This window comes from Dasypus novemcinctus, chromosome 5, assembly GCF_030445035.2.
Source record: "Dasypus novemcinctus isolate mDasNov1 chromosome 5, mDasNov1.1.hap2, whole genome shotgun sequence".
NCBI classification, from domain to species: domain Eukaryota; kingdom Metazoa; phylum Chordata; class Mammalia; order Cingulata; family Dasypodidae; genus Dasypus; species Dasypus novemcinctus.
In genome coordinates this window covers 27263386-27285547 of record NC_080677.1, presented here as the reverse complement: position 1 = coordinate 27285547, position 22162 = coordinate 27263386, and the positions used below count along the sequence as shown (strand labels likewise).

The window sequence follows — 22162 nt, the reverse complement described above, 5'->3', positions numbered from 1 at the left end:
CTTCATGTTTACAGATTTTTTCCTTTCCGGCTTCTTATTGATTTCCAGCTTCATTTAATTCTAATCGGAGAAGGCGCTTTGCATAATTTCAATATACACTTTTGTACCAATTCTAAGGGATATTTTCATTGTCTGGGGTGTACTAAGTAGGAATTCATCCCAATTTATAATGTAGCTTGCTTTGTGACTACTACTTTTTGCTGAAATAATGATGACAATTTACTTTCATATCCCCAAAGGGAAGGGATAGTACTCATTTCCCAGTAAATTTGTTTTGCCTTATCACCTTTTTAACAATATGCAATGATATCAAGGCACTTCTTCATATCAGTGATTTTATGCTTTTTCAGATCAGTAGAATAGCACGTAGAACTTAAAATTTCAGATTTCTTTCAGCATATATTATGCTGTATCTACATAAACCAAATAATACTTTTTCCTACACAATAATTTTAAAATCTCTTTCAAAACTGATAAAAGTACTTTTAATTTTTTTCCTTGTAAAATTGGAATGTATCTAATATACATCTTATATGTCAGCTACATATAAACTATGAAACTTAATTCATAAATCTGCTACATAAACAATGAGCCATAAGTCCTAATAGCAGCATAAATATCAATACCCTTATTACTTACTAAAAGCCAGGAAGTATGCTTAATGTTTTCACTCTTTATTACATCAACAGTTGCAACAACCCTACAAGGTAAGTACTACTATTACTCCCTTTTTATAGAGGACGAAAGTTAGGCAAGATTTCTCAACCTCAGCACCCTTGACATTTTGGACCAGATAATCCTTTGCTGCAGGGGGCTGTTCCTTGCACACTGCACAGTATCTAGCAGCATCCTGGCTGCTCCGCTCACTAGATGCCAGGAGCAGCGACCTCTCCTCACCCCCCGTAGTGACCATCAAACCTGTCTCCAGACATTGCCAAGTGTCTCCTGGGGGCAAAATCGCCCTGGGGTTGAGAATTTCTGGCTTACTGAAGTCTTACTCTTAGTAACTTAATTACGGCCATGGGCTTGGGAAATACAGGAACAGGGACTAGAACCCAGGCATGCTGACTCTGGAATACATGCTGCTAGCCACTACAATAGAGTGCTCTTCACTCTGCGATAGTTCAAAGAATATTGAATTTCCTCTCAAAATAGAACACTAAGCATGAAGGTGAGCTATGAGTGCCATCCTGTGGAAAGCTCTTCCATGACCACCTCAGATGAGGCCCTTCCAAGCTTTTTTTTTTTTTCTGCCCCAATTAAACCCTATGTCTCAAAGGCCATGGCCCTCGGGTAATTTGTTCCAGAGCTCCACCCACCCAAACCTTCTTTCATCCTCTTCCACATGCTCCAACAGAGAGTCACCAATCACATATTAAGGCTGATTTCATCCTTCAGTAAATAAGGTACAGCCTTTGCCCTCACAGAGTCTCCAAAAGAACTGAGCAACTCTGCTTCCTTCCTTAAATGGGTGACCCAAAACCTCCACCCTGCACCATCTCAAAGTGCAAGTCTTCTGCACAGGTCCAGTGAATTCAGATATTCTCTTTCTAAGGGGTCTCCCGAGTCCTCAGTGGCCTAAGCACTTTCCATGTGCCAATACCTGCTCTGTGCTTTACATGTACTATTTCATTCTGGACTCACAAGAGCCCTATGAAGCAAGTATTATTTTCAGTTGACCAGGAGGAATCTGAGGTTCTGGTAGGTAGAGGAACCTGCCCAGGTATTACAAAGGGTTCAACCAGGATTTCAACCTAAGTATGGGTGACTCCAAAACCTAAGTTTCTTACCCCAGTCCTATATTCTTGTCATTTGATGGGCTGAGCAAAGACTGCAGACATCTCTCTTCCAAAGTACGCTCTCAGCTAGTCTACTCCCTCCAGCTTGCTTAGAAATCATTCAGGTTCCCTCTCCCTAACATCACAAACTTAAGGGAATAAACAATTCAGAACTCAGTGTGATACCACTTATGGCACAACAAAGGGAAAAATTTAGGCAGTGAACTCATGAACTTTGAAAAGGCAATATCATGTTTCTCAGAGGCTAGGAAAAGAAGGAATACGTTTTCTTTTATCTGATTCTATTTTTTGTTATTTACTTTTCATACATAGTTATATAGTCATGTATGACTGATCACATCATTTCAAAGCACTTTAAGCTGTTAAGTACTAAAATAGATGATTTTGGGGGGAAAAAAACCTGGTAGTGGAGGCAAAGGATATTTCCCTTCTCAATCATATTACTTAAATATTTTTTTTTTCTTTTAAGGCATCATTAAACTTCTATGAGAGCTTTGTCTTTTGGCTCAAGGCTGAATATGAAATATTTTAAACATAAAATGTCCTGACAAGAAGTATTGCTAGAGTGGGGAAAAATGTACTATAACAGGCTTATTTTTCTGATCCTTTTGATTTTAAACAGTTTTCCACGCCTTCATTTGGAGGAAAATGGAATATGTGGGAGAGGGCAAAGAATACCACAGCTGTAAAATATATATATAAAACCAATGGGATAGAAAGAACTCAAGAAGCTTTTGACACGTGGAAAAACTGCTTTTAAACCCTGGCCCAACCACACTTCTCCACTTTGTGATCTCAGTCAAGTTCCTTCTTTTCCCTGAATTCATCATCTATAAAAAGGGATCATTGTGAAGATTAAATAAGGTAATACATGTCAAGGGCCTGGCACACAGTAAACAAATAAATTCGGTCACTAAATATGCCCATTAGACATACCTGTTTTTGCCAAGGTCTGTACTCTGGCAATTTTTCTATTAATGCCCTTCACATGATCTGGTTCTCATTATTTGGGTGAAATTAGATGTATCTGAAGTTAGGGTGATTTGCTAAAGCACCAGGATGGTGGCGACAGTTCTATCACTGTAGAGCACAGACTATGTTAACTGCCCAGGGACATCAGTGCTAATTGACAATTGTGCTCCTCTCTGATGATTCTCTTACAGGGAGCAGGGTGCCCACAATCACGGCAAATGTTGTTTCATTGCCCAGGCTTCTTTGTGAATGGACCTCAGTAATCAGAATCTGAGAACCAGGCTCAACCTCATCTCTTTATGTATGAGGGCACTGAGGCCTGATAGGCATGATTCAGCACAGCTAAATTAGTGATAGACTCCAAATATCCTGATTCTTTCTCTTTATTTATACCAATTGGTCTCAATAAGGGGCAATTTTGCCCCACCCCCTCCCCAAGGACATTTTTTGGTATTACGCTGGGCGTGGATGGGGGTTGCTATGGGCATCCAATGGGTGGAGGTCAGGGATTCCACTGTCCTACAATGCACACAGACAACAAAGAATCATCAATTATGTCTCAGTTAAGAAATTTTGATCTAGACTGTTGGACTCAGTGTCTCCAGGAACTCCAAATGCTGCCCCTTAAGCTGCTGCTGCTGGGAGTTGGCCTAGGCCCCAATTTGGAGAACTTTACCAATGACTCAATCAACCAAGCCAATTCTACCTCTTTAGAAGTGAGGGCCCTTGGGCTGTAGAGGTTAGTCTCTGTGGCAGTTTGAGATTATTTTATGAATCAAAAAAAAAAAAAAAGAAAGGTTATGTTCGTAACCTATTCTTCTGAGTGTGCTACCCTTTGACTGTATAACATTCAGATGAGGGGCCTTTGATTAGATTACCTGTTAAGATTGGAGCTTTTTGATTCAACCACATCAGTAAGGTGTGACTCAGGCTGAGTCCCCACCCCCTTGCTGGGTCTAATATAAATGGATACACATGGGAAGAGAGAACTTGGTCATTTTTCGATCCTGATATGTGACAGAGAGGAGAAGGCTCAAACAGCTAAAGCACCAGGGAGAAATGAACCATTTTGCCTGATAGCTTATAGATGACCTTGCGAAGAGAGCCAAGACTGTTATAGGAGGCATGGAAAGAAACAAACCTTATGCCAGGAGAGAGAGGATTCCACGTAAGCACAAAGTCTCACGAGGCTGGGCCCACAGAGACTCAAGAGGAAGAGGTAGCCCAGAGGAGAAGGCAAGAGTCCAACGAGAGATCAGTGACCATCGTGCTTCAACATGTGGTAACTGACTTTGGTGAGAAGGCAGCCTTGAGTTGGACTTTTTTTATGGCCTTGTAACTGTAAGCTTTAACACCAAATAAATACCCTTTATAAAAGCCAAGGGAATTCCAGTACTTTGCACTGGCACCCCTTCGGCAGACTGATACAGCCTCATTAGGGAACTTAAAGCTTGGGTTTAACCTTTGATGCACAGTGATATGCCCAACATTAGTGCTACTGACAATCTTAAAGATGCACTCAGGGCTTATCAGGCAATCTAAGAAAATGCTTCTCAAAACCATTTTGGTAAAATACTACAGAATGCTAAATGATGCATAACCACACAGTTATCAAATATAATGCACTTCAAACAAATACATTTAACACTCCACTCCACAAGGTTTAAATGGAGGGAAAGATAGAGATTGAAGCATTTACACAGAGTAAAAATACTCTCAGAGTTTCCACAACAAGCTAGAGTTTCATATTGGAGGAACTGAGATAGAAAAGCAAAGCAAAGTCAATGATCCAAGCAATTACATATTTCTGGTTCTTGCTCATGCATGCCATCTGGCTTGCTGACCTCACAGAGCTCCCCTCTGGTCAGTGTGAGGGCCAAGTGAGAGTCCGGGTGTGGGAGTATGCAGTGAACTGCAAAGCCCTTTGTGAGTATGAGTCATTTATCAACCCAAGCTTATTTACCCACAGTTCCATTTGTGGATAATATACCCACAGCTCCATCTGATAACATTAGTTCTCACTCATGGTAAAAAATAAATGAAATATCCCAATTCTATTCATTCATAAATCCAACTCCCATTTAAGAAATACCTATCATATCCTCTACTCAAAAGAATCACAATGAAACCAGGAAGAATGGCATGCACTCAACCAATTCTTGTACATATATTTAGATCAGAAAGTACTGTAAGAGAAAGATACATTTTAGATGGGAAGATATAAGAAGGACCCGTGGAAAGAAATGGCATTTTAAATGGATCCTGAAGAAAAGAAGAGCTTTTAATGGGTGAAAATGAAAAGACTGAAAACACTAGGAAAGGTATGAATAAAGAATGAATGACAGAAAATACAAACCATTATGGAGCTCAGTTTGACTGGAACTTGGGTGAATGAAGGTGGCAATAGATGACAAAGCAAGAAAGTTCAAATGGTGGTAGATAGTAGAAACCTTAAAATCTTAGGTAAGAAGATAGGACTACCATAGCTAACAGAAAACCTGCAAAGGCTGGTTGGTTGGTTGGTCGGTCAGTAGGTCGATCGGTTGATTTTTTAAAGCAGATATGATGCAATCAAAGAGGAGCTGTGGAAAAATTAATCAGACATGGTGTGCAAAATGGGGATGATAAAGAAACATAAAGAGTGAAGTTAGGAGGATATTCAACACTTCAAGAGATGGGTCATGAGAGCTGGACCAAGATGGGACAGGGAAGCCTACAACCTGTTACAATGCACTTATCATGGGTGAAGGCGGAGAACAAAAAGTTAAAGGTGAGGAAATACAAACAATAGAGAAACATATAATGAAATGCAAAAGTTTTGGTCCTGGATGAGTAGAAGAATGGTAGCATTTGTCATACATATGAAATGTGGGGGGAAAAAAAGATTGAATTATGCCCAGTTGATCCTCTTGACTCAGAAAATGCCAACTCAATGCTCAGGTCACTGCTCCTTCTAACACCTAGATGCACCCCCAGACTCAGTGCCTGAGTTACTCACTACATCCCAGTACCCTCTCTTATCATGCCTAGCACATAACTCCTACTAAACAGCATTTCTGGGCCTGGATATCTGTACCTCTCTTCTGTAGACTCCTGCTCACATATTAGGAGAGTAACTGAGTGAGTAAAGAGTGAGTGCATACTGGCTGGTACTTTGAACTCTGACCAAATCTACCTGTACCCTCCATTACCCTCCTTTCTCCCATGGCTGTGTTTCACCTGAAATTCCACTACTTGTAGGCCCTTTCCTGCTAACTTTACCCTTTCTGGGCTGGGTGTCAGTGCCCATCCATGATTTCTGGTCTTGCAAGACCAACTATTGTTGGTCTTTCTAGTCTACACTGACCTGCCACAACTCACTATTAAGTTGCTCTGATACAGCTGGCAACCTTGGAATGTAAACCAGATGTATTCTCACAGCAGATGCACTTGTTTTCACTATTTTGAGAATTTATGAGTTCTCACAAGTACAGGGAAGGAGTTTATTTTAAAAGGGGCTTTGCCTTTTAGAAGTTCCCCTTGTCACTGATGTCACCACTAATTTTTAGATTTTAAATATCAATAACACTGGATAAATATATGCAGAAATATGTCCTTTGATTTATCTCATGCCATCCTGTTAACTTTCCCAATAAGTTAATTACCTGCAATCTTTAATTGCAGAAGTAGGGACAACAGGCTACCAATTCTATATCAAAGATACTAAAAGAGCATCAGAATTCACCAATAGACCTTAATATTCCTGAGCAGGAAAGGAGGCACAGTTCAGCGGAGGATGCACCTGATAATGCTAGGATACAACTACTTAGAAGGCAGCCTTCCCATCGTTCATGAATCAATCTATTATTAACAGCAAAGGTGGTGGTTCTATTGATGACTCACTGAGTGTGATGATTCATGAAGGCTGAACACGGGCAGACCTGACTAAGGGAGTCATTTGCTGGATTTTAATCAATTACTGAGCTCATCAAATGTGATTACTGAGCAACATCAAAATCCAAATGAAAGAAGGCATTAGACTCTTAGGGGAAAAATAGCTTCATGTTTTGCCTTGGAACAGATGTAGGCCACTCCATTATCTACATGTGCGATATCCACTTTATGGATTATCACCACAAATGTTTGCATCTTGAGCAGACTTCCCCCTGATGTCCAGAGTTTTTTGAGCCATTTTCTCCATTGAACCATTTTTCCCTTTGAGAATAAGCCTAAAGAATTATATATTTTAAAAAGAACTGAAAACATGGAGAAAATTATCCATTCAAGACTCAAAAAGAAATAACTCGAAAATTATCCATTCAAGACTCAAAAAGAAATAACTCTGGACTATCCTACTAGACTTCTATACCCCCATACTACTGAGCACCATGAGTAATAAGCAATAATGTAGGCTCCCTTTGTAATCTAGTGAGAGAAGAGTACAGGATAATACAAATATCCACGAACCAAAAGACCTCATTGTTTCCAATGACCTTTAATACTTAGGCTTCTTACAGCCCTTAGCACAGTCTATTATAATTCTTATTCCATATGCTTCTCACCTGAAAGCCTGTGTACCTCTTGACAGAAAGCAATCTTTTTATTTCCAGAGTTTGCCAAAGTATATGGCAATTGTAAATATTAAATGATAAATATTTAATGTTAAACTGAAAGATTATGTGATTATAAAAAAGTTAAGACATGCTTTTGGCTAACATATAAGTTCAGAGAAATGTCTAGATTTATAAAACGAGTACATCAGATACAGTCAGAACCAGATTTCGAACTTGAAATATCTAAGCAAACACAGGATTCACAACAAACAAACAAAAACCTTCATGCTAATGAGGGTTTTTGCTATCTGGTGTGGCTTAAAACTGACTCCTAATTATCCTGAGCAAAGAATTCCCACAGTCCAGATACATCTCAGGTTTGCATATGTCTCTTTATTTATGCCTCTACCTCTGAATTCTACTAAATTATCATATTACCTACCATAGTGAAATAAGGGCGTGTGGTGTGGGTGTGTGCAGGTGTGTGTGTTTGAAGCACTTCTAACTGCAATTCAGCTTCTAAAGTTATCTCTGGTAACAAATCCCCTTCTTCAAGGGAAGTATAGTAGTGTTAGACTATTTCTAGATATTTGTGATTATATTGTACATAGTCTGATATGCTTTCTCAAATATACAAATTTTCAGAGCCAGGCTTGATACCTGGAAACTGAAGCTATATTAAAAGCAACCAGATAGAAATTTTACAGGGAAGCAGGTTTAATGTGTAATCCTCTCTAGCTGGCAAATTACCATTTTACCACTTCATCAAATCTCTTGGAATGATTAGCCCTCCGTGGACAAGAGTCATTCACAAGGCAAGAAGATGGTTCTCCTTAATCGTGTTGATTACTGTACAATCCAATAAGGTTTTCTGTGCAAGGAGAAGCTTATCTCCTACCTACTGATGCCCTTGCTAACACATTAAAGAGCATTTATAACATCACTCTTTAGGTTGAAATTCTGGTCTTGGAAAAGATGAGTATATTTCCATTAACATCAAAAGTAAGGCTCAGTATAATCACAGTCTTCAAAGCATCCTCTAGTGCTGTTAGGATCTGCCTAGTACATTACAAAGTACTTAAAAAAAGATTACCTCAATTCGCTTGTGTAGTATGATGGTAACTTTGGAAACTGATGGATTTTTCTCTTTAATATGGCCTTTAAAGGTAAATACATAAGGAAAAGGAAATAAAACATAACAAGAAAAGTTTAAACAAGGGTAGAGTCACACAAAGAAAAGTTATGAGATCTAAAGTTTTTTATGCCATTTAGTTGTCCTACATGAAGCTGCTGGCCTCATTTGACTAATTATTAACCAAAGTCAAATAACTACACTTAGAATTTAACTAACCAGGTGAGTCTACACTGTATACTTGTCCCTAAACTGAAAAAGGAATCACAGCTACTTCCAGCCCAAATAAATCATCAACTAGAAAAGCATACATTTCAAACAGATAGCTCCTGACCTGTGGGTACCAAGTATATAAGACAGTGTCTCCCATTCTGCAACTGAGTTATCCATGTACTCCAAATCTAAGGCTCCCCACACTAGGTCTCAAGCAAGATCATTCTGAAAAAGGCTGAAAGTTTTGTGCATGGATTAAAAAAAAGGCAGCAAATTCTTTAACACTCCTTGCTCAATATATGATCTCTTCTCTGGAATCTGGGTGTGCTCTGTGATAGCTTGACCAGTAAGATATAGCAGAAGAGATACTGTGCTGGTTTCTAGTCCCAAGCCATAATTAAGAGACTGGCAGCTCCCAAGTTCTGTCTTTTGGAACACTTGCTCTAGGAAGCCAGCTAATAAATATAACTACCTTGAGAACACAACACAAGATTCATTCACAAGGCAAAAGGATGGTTCCCCTTCACCATGTTGATTTAAAGTACAATCCAATAAAGCCTGATGCGCCAGGAGAAGCTTATCTCTTACTTATTGATGTCCTTGCTAACCAGTTAAAGAGCATTTACAACATCACCCTTTAGAGTGAAGAAGCCCAAACTAGATGGAGACACCCTTAAAAATGAAAGCCTTGTAGAAAAAGAGAGAGGAAGAGAGAAAGCAGCACCAAAATTCCCAAGATGTAGTAAAGAAGCCATCTTGGATCCTCTATCCCCAGCCCCTCCAGCTGACACCTGGTCTATTAGATGCAATCCACCCAGCTGACCCAAAAAATCATGAGAAAACAGATGTTTACACTACTAAGTTTGGGAATACTTTGCTACCTAATGATAGATAAAAAGAACGAACACACATCACTTTTATATAAAAAAAATATATGATTAAATATAGAAGCACTTAAACCAATCCTTTTTTAATTTGCACTTTACAAAACTTCAATGAAGTTGGAACAAGGCAGTCTGGTTTTTGTTTTTATTTTTTTAATTTCAGTGACATAATCAAAAATGCAAGTGTTCACATTAGATATGCAAAAAAAAATGCTTTCAAAAAAATTGACACAGTAATTTGAAACTTGACAGGTTTGAGCAGCTCTCTTGTAAAACTCCTTCTCACCTGTCTATTTATCTCTCCTTAAAATAAAACTGAGGCAACTTTGAAGTATCTCATACCCTAGGTTAACTATCTGTGAAAATTATAAATTACCTTTTACTACTGAAGACTATTATGCCTTCTAATCCAAGTGATTAATTTACATCCTGCTCAGTGCTTCACATGCAATTACTATCATGAGCCCTGTGAACCTGAAGAAAACAGAATTGTGTAGCCATCTGCATAAGCTCACTATATTTAGAAAGATATATCAACCTTTAGGAAGCTCAAAGTTTTAGTTCATTTTCCTTTCAATAACTCGTGCACCTCTACATTACATATCAAATTAAATACAGCTACTTTAGATTGTTGATTTTATTTGGAAACCATATGATTTTGGAGTCTCTGCTACGAGATAATGCTTAGAAAAGGTGTGATTAAAGTGGTCTTTATCTGAAAATGCCACTGTTGAAAACTATTGCCAGATTTAAAATCCAGTAGCGACTTTTTGTTGGAATGTAATGTGTTTAAACCTATAAGACCTAAGATGAATACAATGGAAAACAGACACTGGCCTTACAGACTGAAGTCTGAGCTTCAAATGTTTGATTAACAAAAGGTCTAAACAACTCCATTTCTTTGGAATCTGTTTTCCAAATCCTTCTGAATAAAATGGAATGAATATTTTGACATTTGCATTAAATATATTTCCAATTTTTCTCCTTAGTGAGGCCACTAAGACTATACTCACTAAAGTTAGAACATTACTTTTATTAAGAAAAGTATATGAACAACAATAAATAGTTTTATCTTTTAATTTTCATCAGATCATAACATTTCAATTCTGACTCTTCTTTCCTGGAAAATCCCCGGAAGATTCACGACATTATCTGATATGTAAAAAAGCAGGGAATATATATATTAAGAAAACGGAAAGTAAGCTTATGATTTAGTGAACTCAAAACTAAACTAGGGTATGATACAGTCACATCACTTTTTTTCTGATGCCAATACCAAAAGTCTTTAAAACACGCCAATTTAAAAGTGTTCAGTCTGTAAGAAGTGCAGTTAGTATTCATTCATTCATTCAACATTTACCAAGGACCTACTATGTGCCAAACACAGTAGAGTAGATATCAGAATGTAAAATAGACAAGGCACTCAGAGTAATGAGGGCAACTACAGGAGCACAGAGAAGACAGGAGATGGGACAGGGTTCAGGCTGGGGCAAATGAGCAGTATATGCAAAGACTGTTCAAAGAACTGCAATTGTTACGATGGGTGATATTTACCCTGCAGCCTGCCTGGCTTCCTGGGTAACACTGAAATCAACACCCTCACCCCTCCTTACTGAAGAAAAGCTCCCTGAAACCCACGAGGTTTAACTCTAGACAATATTGAAACAAAAAATATTCACTACAAGCTTACCACAGTTCTTCCTAAGAAAGCATCCATGATCATTTGGACCTTTAGAATCACAACTTTGATGGAAAGCAGTAGATAAAGTTTAGAAAATAATGTGGGAGGATGAAGTAGCAAGAAATGATGCTGGAGAAATAGAAAGGTCATGGGAGGCTTTATGTGCCATTATTTTTCCAATTAAATTTATGAAAACAATTGTAAAAAAAGACAAAAAACACCAAAAAAGTATACACACATAAATCAACAAATACATTTTACCATGTAGCACATGACATTTCCTAAACTTATCTCATTTTTCTATTATTTGGAGAATCCATCCTCCTTTCTTGACATCACAACTTACACATAGACACAAATATGCACACTGCTCCTAAAAATCAGTGAAGAAACTCTGTCAAGTAACACTTCAACGGGGCACTGAGTTTACACAGGCACTGAGAATGGGCTCTATACTGGAGCAGGGAAGCCATGCACTCACTCCATAAGTCACTTCTGAACTGGAAAGACAGAGGACGCATGTTCAGCATTTAATAACCACACGGGTCAAGGCCAATGCCAGCCTGCACCTGCCATGGCTCATCAACCCAAAGGACCTGTACGTCTTTGTTGATTCGTTTTATCATGCAATGGGTACATAGAGGGCAATGGCACATGATATTGGACTTTAAACTACCCTTTCCACAGTCAAACCAGAAGACCACCACTGTCCTTAAAGGCACCTGTAACTATGCTTTAAGCTCAACAGCACTGTGTCAACAAATTAGGCAAAGGAGAGTTTGAGGCAAAAGAGAATGCAAACACTAAAAGTGTATTTACAGAACCCTTTGGGCTTCTCATCCATAATCCATAAACCCTCAGCCCCCACCAGCCCAGTCACTCTTTGGTTAAGGTTTTAGTAAAATCACCAGACAGCTCCACAGGCACAAGCATCTTAATCCACCGGCTGCACACGCTCCCACCATGCCACACTAAATGCCTGCATCAATTGTTAATTACAGCAGCAGAAGCGATCAGAAGATAAAGCAGGCCACTCACTGAGAAGGAACCAAGAGGCCATTTATTACACCTAACGTCCACCACGGAGCCAGACTTGTGAAGAGTCATGCCACAAAAGACTCTACGGCCCGGAAAGCTCTCCTTGCTTGGAAAGACTCTCTTACCTCTGGGATGTTTTCTTATATTTCCTCCTGTAGGAAAAGAAGCATAAACACACATCAGAAGTGGGTTAAGAAAGGACAACTTCAGCGGGGTTGGGCAAAGAGGTGAACGTATCAGGTTCACTTCCCCCCTTCCCCTTGGAGGGCACTGTAGCATCTTGGTTGAGGTTAGGCTTTAAAGAGAGCAAAATCGGGTACAAATCTCAGCCCTTCCTTACCAGGTTCGTAGGGTGGTTATGAGGATTAAATAGGAAGATATGTGTGCATATTAAATGCTCAATAACCACTGGCTATTTGTATTGTCACTCTTATCCCCACTGCCAGCCCCCGATGTCCTTCGAAGGGTGTGCTTTTTAAAATGTAATGTGTAAGTGTGCTTCCCCAGGAAGCAAAAGAGGCCCAAGTTCTAGTCCAGCTCTGCTTTGTGCAATGGTCAGTTAGCCTTGGGCAAAGCTCCTGGACCTTGGACTTCTGCATAATCCATAACATGGAGATAATACGCGTCCTGACCACCTCACGTGGGTCAGAGAGGCAGTCATGGGAAAGGGGCCGTATACAACTATGTTGTACCAGCATCTCAGTTTTCTTCAGGTTTGTGTCAGTTGTTGTATACTCTAGAGACCTTCACCTGAATTTTAAGAGGCTCTTCACTGGAGGAAAGGAAGTGCTGGGAGAGAAAAATACATCTCTCTGCAACATCTGGAGGAGATGCAATGCTTCCCAGCTGTCTTTAGTTCCACACCTGCATTCCCATTACAGTCACTGAACCCAGGAAATCCAAGCCATTGATCTGCTACTAGAGCCTTATGTAACATGTTAAAAAGAAAGAAAGAAAAAAGAACAGATGTTTCAAATTCAGAATCACTAGGACTTGTTACATCTCTGTTAAAATGAAAGCATATGTGGAAATGCTAAGCATTACATGAAGAATGTAGCATACAACATAGCATCTACAGTGTGACCTTGACTGGATATCTACCAATATCTAACATACCAGAATGATCCCTGGGTAGGATGTGAATGGGTGACTTCTTTTAGTTTTTTGCTTTATGCACTTTCCAAATTTTCTTTGAAAAATTAGCATTATGATTATAATTAGAAAAACTTATAGAAATATACATGCATATACATGTATAGTCACATATATACACATACATAAGACTATATACATTCACAATTATATAGGAGTATGTATGTAGATAGATTTATATGTTTGGATTATATCATATACATTGGGAGGCAGGTCATCTATCAGAGTGGGTTAGGCTAGGGCTTTAAAGCAAACTATCTATGTTCCAATCTTGGCTCTAGCACTTAGCTCTATGATGTTGGACTAGTTATTCAGTCACCCTGAGCAGGCACTAACCTCAGTCCTGCTAAAAAGAAGATCTACTGAAATTCCACCAAGTTTTGTCCTGTGTCCAAGGGACACACGCTGCAGGTTGCCCAGTCAGCTGCCTTTCCAATTGTGCTTCCCATTCACCTATCAGAAACTCATATTTCCCTCTAATGTCAAAGATGGGCTTTTGCTTAGAGAGCAGTTAAAAAAAAAAAAAAAAGAAGGAAAAACTGGCTCTTTATGAATTGGGCATCATCATAATACTTTGAAATACCTAAAACAGTCTTTTAACAAAGACCCTTTCTATCTGAACTCCCTAAAATAAACTAAAGTCTAGTGCATTGCTTACACATCATCCTTAAGAATCCTTGGGAAGTTCTAACTGGATGCGGGGATATCATGTGTTATAACAAGAATTATTGATTGACCCATGTTCACTCATCTCTTAGGTGAATTAAAAGACTGCTGGTCTTCACTGAAAATCAATGGCTGCTTAATCTGGAATGTTTCTATGGAACTAAGGATTCTCCAAGAAGTGTCAAATGGTGCATGTAAGTGTGTGCACACATGTGTCCAGAAGAAGGGGAAGTGATGACCCTGAAAACTTCCTCTCAAAAGTATCCGTCCATCTTCATCCAGGCTGATCACATTCTGACAAGTAGATACTGAGACAGGAGCATTGTCAAAGGGCAAAGAGCACTGGCCTCCAATTCTGAAAAAGGAACCCCAAAGTGTTCCAAGCTGTGGCATCTGGCAGAGCTTCTAACCCTGAACTCCATTTTACCTCTCCTGGCCCCAGTCGGGAGAGAATGGGGGAAACCCAGCAAGCATAAGGGATGATTCTGTATAGGGAGCATGGACCTGCCTGGGGAAGAGTAGAAACAAGCAAGGAAACCTCAAGAAACAACAGTGAGATAGGAGCAGGGATGCTTTTAAGAGTTCCATTTGCTTTTTAATGGTAGGAGTTCCCAAAGTAGGGGGCACACCTGCATGTGAATGTAAGAATCACATATTCCAAAGCTGAAAAGATGATTGAGGAATCATTTCTGTCAGCCTAGATAAGTGCAAGTAGACTAAACCTTGATATTAAATTATGAAACGCCTGGCAGTCTTTCATTTTTTTTAAAGTGAGTTTCTTTGAGTAAGAGCCATATGGGTGCTACAATAATGAGGATATAAATAGACCTAATAGTCTAACAAGCTGGCTTTGAAAAACCAAAACTCGTGCTCAACTTCTAAGCAGAAAACAAGATACCTCCCAGTTGGAAACAAGGAGGTTTTCGGTAATGGAAGATGACTACGTATCAAGAGCAACATAAAATGAGATTTCCAATCTTGTCTTCAGGATTTGGGGGGTTTCTGAGTAACAACGACTCACTTTGCTCCAGATCCTATCCTTGTTTCCAATCTTGGTTCTGAGGCCTTAACTCCCTCAAGGGAGATAAGACTGAAGGACAGACTTCAGAGAAAAAGCACACAGCCAGGCTCGTAAGTTAACTACATGTTCTCACCAGTTTGGGTCACATGTGGTTCACTTGTGGGAAAGTGCACTGAGATAAAATGCCACAAATAACCATGAAGTGAGCGAGGCTGTGAGCTATCATCTGATCCGCTTGTTTTGTTTTTTCATAGGCATATGGGCTGCAGACTGAAAAGAACTGGATATCTCTAGAAACTTCTACTGAATCGGTTTAAATCATTTATATGAACTAATCTACATTTCCTTGTACATTTCTTCTCATTCCTACCAATGATTTCATTTCCAGGACATACATAAAAACCAAGATTTGCAAATGCCATGTACATTATTGACTGCTAGCTGGCCTTGTCTATATTTTGAACAAGTGAATGCCAATGAGGAAAAAAAAATTATATATATATATATATATGTAAACTTGGTCTTCTGGCACCTTTTGTTAGACTATGTAGAAGCTACTAGAGAGAGTGAGAGAATCTCTTCTCTTACTATCTTGAATATTTCTTAACTGGTGTACTACAAAGTAAAAATCCATGAGCACAATGATTCTATTTCCTTGCTTTGCCAAAATATTCAAGGCAAGGTAAAAAAAAAAAAAAAAAAGAAAAAAAAGAAGTTAAAAGTGACAAAATAATAGAATTTCAGTTTCACCTAGAAGAGCCCAAAAATTAGGAAGGAGTTATTTTTGTTTAAATTTTCTAAGGAATTTTTCAGCTAGGTTTTCTATTGAGGAAAATCTTCCAACAGATTCATGCCCTTTCATTTAGTCCTCTAGAAAAGAAAGGTCTTATTCACAGACAGACTTCTCACAAGGACACAAAACTCTAATAAAGCTAAAAGTGAGATCAAATTCTAATGCAGAATATGGTGATACATAGTTAATATTTTTGCAGCAAAGGCAAAGAAGGTATTATATCAATGCTAAAGGTTAAAAAAAAGGATATGGGATTTAGTTGTATGAGATACGAATATGAAAGCTTTTTTTTCATTTTCTTCATTAACAAGGAGACTTTGGTCATGTCATTTAACCCATCTGTGCTCATCTATTCATCTTTCAGAACACTGGAGAAACAACTGAGTCTGTTTTTAGGATTAAATAAAATAAATGTGCCGGGACAGGATTTTTGAAAGTAATACTTCCATAATTTGTTAAGCTGCCTTTTGTCTATTTTATTTTTTAAAGTTGAAATACAGTTTTTTAAAAAATCTCATGAAGGAAGCCTTTAACAGTACAGAGTGGGGATGATGAATTAAAGAAGGAGAGAAATCTAATAAACTGCTGTAAATAAAAGAATCATTCTCAGTTCACTTCTAGAAGCAAGCGTGTTTCTCTCTAGTACTGGCCAAACATTCAAAGAGAATAAGGTAACCTAATCAGAAGGAAACAAGCCCACAGGAAACCCCACCCACTGGGATGGCACAGCAACCCTCACTGAGTCTGGGTCACAAACTCCCTCAGACCTGTCCCCCATTGTTCTCCTCCCTCCCCAGCCCTACTCCTCTAGTCGGGCTGCTGACAGCTGCCTAGACAGAGAAATCCCAATCTCCTGTTCACGCCTGCTTCTCTCTTGGGCTGCATTAAAAATTCCTGGCCTGATTAATGTCTAAGAGGCCCCAAAATGAGACCTCTACCAGAAGAAAGCCGAAATCTACCCTTGGAATCAAGGTTTTCTTTAGCAGAGCAAGAGCTGAGTATTTCCCTCTAACTAAAAATCCATTGCTTAACGTCTGTCAGTGAGATAATCAGGGGCGCCCATGAAAAAATATGGAAAGGCTTTTAGAGAAAGAAAACAGAAAGTAAATGCCATGTTTGTAGAAGTACAAGTAGTACATTTTTTTGCATGAATGATTTATTCCTCTCTTCACATATTTACACCACTTGCATTGTGTACAGCAAAACTGAGTGGGTGGGAATGGAGGAGAAGATTTTGTGACCTCCTTCCTGGGAGCCTGGCTCCTATTTAAATAAACATCAGTGGCAAAGGTTGAAAACAAAAATATTTCTTAATATCTGTGATGGCACAGACAACTTGGAGACACATTCAAAGGATTAAGACAAATGCTTGCTCTTCACAGAAATAACACTGTCATTAGGGGAGGGGTGGGTTTTTAATTGAATTATCCAGAGAGTTGCTTCAATTCTTTACTTTGTTTTTCTCATGAAGATTTAGCCAGAACAAAAACGGTACCTTCTGCTGAGTTTAACTTCGGTGGCCAGCCTAATTTTTTTTAGGCCTTTCCTATCCACCCCAATAGCATTCCCTTACTTCTCTCCTCTCCTAAGCATTTCCTCCTAACTTATCAAAACCTACTCCTGGCACAAAGTCACTGTCATTTACAATTCCAGGTGAATTTAAGCCAGTGCAATAGCTTCCCAGAAGCAGAAGTCTAAGACCACACCTCATAGTAGCTATATCTTTTTGTAAGTCCTTTCTCTGGACATAGACTCTAAATTTCAACAATTTGAATATGGCAAAAATGAGGCGAATGCACAAAACATAGGAAAAACAATGAACAGATGTATTCCTTGGAACCCATTTGAGCTCTACAGTCAAATGAAAATCAGTTGAGCATTCAAACCAAATTCTCCTTAGCTATGGTTATCTCTACTGAAACTATGCTGAGACTCCCAGAAAATAGAAAATTCTTTCATTTTCTTAACAAGGACCAATTTCAGTGAGTGGTTTTATAGACAGAATGGCAGTTCTAATCAACTCTTACAATGCCTGACTTATGGTAGCTAATCCTTATATTTCATAACTGAACTACAGCAGGCCCTAAATGGTTATGTTCCTCAGTTTCCACTTAACAACCAACTGAAATTGGTTACTCAGAAACCAAAAGGGGGTTGGCGGACTTGGCCCAGTGGTTAGGGCGTCCGTCTGCCACATGGGAGGTCCACAGTTCAAACCCCAGGCCTCCCTGACCCATGTGGAGCTGGCCCACGTGCAGTGCTGATGCACGCAAGGAGTACCGTGCCACGCAGGGGTGTCCCCGGTGGAGGGGAGCCCCATGCGCAAGGAGCGCACCCCGTAAGGAGAGCCGCCCAGCGCGAAAGGAAGTGCAGCCTGCCCAGGAATGGTGCCGTACACACGGAGAGCTGACGCAACAAAAAGAAACACAGATTCCCATGCCGCTGACAACAATAGAAGCGGACAAAGATGAAGCGGCAAATGGACACAGAGAACAGACAACCGGGGTAGGGGGGGAAGGGGAGAGAAAGAAATAAATAAATCTTAAAAAAATAAAAAAAACAGAAACCAACAGAGTTTCCTAGGAATAACCAACTGGAATATACCTTGGAACACTTAATTTGGAGGTATTATAGGACCCCTCAGAGTCTTCATTCTTAAGACAAAAGTCAAAGAGACAGAGGTGAAAAGGGGATAGATATTGGTCTGAATTAGGACTATGCCTACAATACACCTGGAAGTCATGTTCAAAGACAAATCTCTCACTACCATATTTACTTTGCACGTCTCTCTCTCATAAAATATAGAGTGTAGGAAAAGTCCTGGTTATTTAAGCATTTGGGTTGTTTGGAATCTGGATAAACAAGAGTTTAATGTTCTTTGGATGTTGAATAGTGACTTTCAGCCAAAATGCTCAAGGCGCCTTTCTGTTTAAGGGAAAGGAAAGCTGCATTTCTGCAGAATATTGAATATTGGGTCCCTACGCTAGAACTTTGGAGGGGGTTAGAAATGAAGGAAGTGAGGACCACTTTTGGAAGGCCTTAAAGAGCAGAAAAAGGACATAAACGAGGCAGAGGATGCGGAGAGGAAGAGCTGTGAAAGGAACCGTAGATGGCCACCAGGGAGAGGCCTGGCCGGGTCCACTGCAGGGCATGCTTCACAAAGCAGCAGGGAGGCTGTGCCCACCTACCAGGGCCTAGAGAAGAGTAAGGCCACCTGCAGGGCTCCATCGGCCAAGCTTCTCCCAGTCCCTGTGCATGGGCTGGGCTCCAAGCTTCAGTTTCAGCAGCCAGGCTCATGCCCTGTAGCTCCCAGAAGGTCCATGACGATGTCCCCTCCCAGTTTGGCTTCCTGGGTCATGGCCCACTTCATGGCCTCCTCCAGCTCTTGGAATACTGGGAATGAGGCTGCCAACACTCATGGTTCTGCCTCTGTTCCAAAATCCACATGGTGATAAGCAAGACACCAAATAGTCAATATAAGGATTCCAAGGTTTCCTTGTTTTATGAACTGAAATACTGAGTTACATGATTCGGGAGAGTGTGTTTCCTGGCAATACAAATTACTTTCTTACTTTACCGGGATGCACATTTTATCTCCAATCCAGACGTTTCATTTAGACTCTAGACCCACTTATCCAACTGCTCATGCCTTCACCATATCTCAAGGGACATCTTCTAGGCCCCTCCAATTTATTATGTCCAAAACTGAACACATGATCTATATTGCCCATTCATCCTGCTCCCACCCACAACCTAACCTACTAACTTGTTCCCCCTCAGCAAACACAATTAAGTAAACAGCACCTGGGGATGCAAGCTAAAACCCTGGGGTGATCCTGCAAGCCAATTTTTTCCTCATTCCCTATATCCCATCCTGCTGATTCCACCTCTGAAAAAGTCCTCAAATCCATCCCTACAGATGTACAGTGGCTTTGCATTGCTAAGGTTCCCTAACCTAGCTGCATCTCAGGCCACACATCTCCTTAGTATCTATATGCCATTCTCCTTGTCTTTGGATCTTTGCATATGTTATTTCTCCTGACCTTAAATATCCTAGAACACCCTTCCCCACTGCTTTACTTAATTAATATCTATATATTCTTCATATCTCAGCTTAAAAATCACTTCATAAAAGAAGCCTTTCCTGACTCTTGGACCAGGTTCTGGCCCTCTCTTGTATGTGTTCACAGCACCCTGTGCTTCTTTGCAGCTCTCATTGTGGAATCATATGCTTCTCTGCCTCCATCTATAGACTGCTTGGTCCCTGAGGCAGGGAGCCTTTGTGTCTTATTTCCCACTGTATGCCTGGTGCCTAGCACAGTGCATGGCACATGTTAAGTGCCAAAGAAATGTTTGCTGAGTGAATGAACGGTGGATGAGCTTCCTGCATAAATGTGCGTGTGCATTCACTTAAGTGTATAAATAAAACTCATTTCCTATAATCACAAGTTTTTAATGTTTTCTTTTTTTTTTTTTAAAGATTTATTTATTTAAATCCTCCCCTCCCCCGGTTGTCTGTACTCTGTGTCTATTTGCTGCGTCTTGTTTCTTTGTCCGCTTCTGTTGTCGTCAGCAGCACCAGAAGTGTGGGCGGTGCCATTCCTGGGCAGGCTGCACTTTCTTTCGCGCTGGGCGGCTCTCCTTACGGGTGCACTCCTTGCGCATGGGGCTCCCCTACGCGGGGGACACCCTGGTGTGGCAGGGCACTCCTTGTGCGCATCAGCACTGTGCATGAGCCAGCTCCACGCGGGTCAAGGAGGCCCGGGGCTTGAACCGCGGACCTCCCATGTGGTAGACGGACGCCCTAACCACTGGGCCAAGTCCGTTTCCCTTTAATGTTTTCTTGATTGAATTATTCTCTTAAGCTTTTTCATTATTTCTAGGAAAATCTTTTTCTTATATTCCTGAAGACTCATTTGTTTTGTTTAATAAAGAGTGTCAAAACACCTTTAAATAAAGAGTACACTACAATAAGAGCATGGATACTCTTTACATGGAGTCAATATACCTTCCCCAGAAATGTGTTTTACTTGTAACAGAATTCATTTTTTTTATTGCTAATGGGAAATTGTGATGGTCATTCTCAAAGCTGTCACAGACTATTTTATGTGCCTCATATTTAACAATTATTTTTCTTAGTCATCTCACTAAAAGCCATGGGGTAGGTCACATAAGCACTTCCCCTCCATATGGGGATACTGGAACCAAGGAAAGTGGTTTTCTATGAGCCAAAGAAAATTAAAGACAGGGAATTGGAGCTAGAATACAGAAACTTCTCTGCTTAGGGCTGCTTCCCAACCAACAGAAGCATGCTGTAAAGCTTGGACAAAATAACAAGCACTTAGCTGCTACACACTGAGTTGCAATTAGCTAATAAATTAGCAAAACCAAATCATGGTAAGCAAATTATGATATACTAATAAACTGCATTAGTATTCAAATAAAGAAAACTTCACTGTCAGATCCTACTTACTCTTTTTAATATTCCTCTTTAATGTGCATTAAGAACGCATTTCAGCAGGGCTTAACTTGATCTTTATTAGGAAAAGAAAGACTTGAAATCAATCCCTCAAACACAAATGCCCTCCTTCTCTGAACTCCTAGCATATAATGTCAATATTACTCATTGAGCAATTATTTATTGTCCTCTCCCTTAAGTACTGTCATTACATAACTTTTCAAATGTGTAAGAACTATTATGTCTCTCTAACTAGACTCTAAGTTTCCTGAGGGAAAGGTCTTTCTTATGGTATTTTCGTGAATATCTTCTGAAGCTCCTAGCACCTGGTATATAGCAGATGTCCAGTAAAAATGTTCTGAAACATCTGACATGTCCAGTGAAATGGCAGGATAGAAGGACCAATGAATGTATTAAATATGTAATCTGGGGTAAATAACTTTTAAAATCATTCTACCGCAATTGCTTTTTGGGTGAGATTCAGGCCAAGGCCCTCTTACCCAGGTCTTCTGTTCCCAAGGCCTTCTTTAAGGCCCTTGACTCTCAGACCCACCACGTCAGGACAAAGGTCTCTGCAGAGTTCTGGAGAGCTATGGCCAACAGACTGCGACAAACAACAGATATATGGCTAGAGTAGCCACGTCCATCATCCTGCTTTATCCAAGCCTGTTCATCTCTCCATGATCCCTAACAATACAAATGATACCAAATTAAGACATTCAGGCCCCACCCCCCCCCCAAAAAAAAAGCCTAGAAGACGGCTCCTTCTCCCTCAGCAACAAATCTAAGTTTTGTCAATTCTGGCTCCCAATGTGCCCCCT

General features: G+C 39.9%; 1 protein-coding gene across 10 annotated transcripts in view; it reads right to left on the bottom strand.

Annotated features, from left to right (window-relative positions):
- PDE1C (phosphodiesterase 1C) overlaps positions 1 to 22162 on the bottom strand; it is a 749644-nt gene that overhangs the window by 329964 nt on the left and 397518 nt on the right. For 5 of the 10 annotated variants that reach the window (XM_058296808.2, XM_058296806.2, XM_058296804.2 and 2 more), the window contains one exon: positions 12377 to 12403. The exons of the other annotated variants lie outside the window; for them this stretch is intronic. In XM_058296808.2, coding sequence (XP_058152791.1) covers positions 12377 to 12403 — 27 coding nt within the window. The remainder of the gene's footprint in view (positions 1 to 12376; positions 12404 to 22162) is intronic. 10 annotated transcript variants of the gene reach the window in all.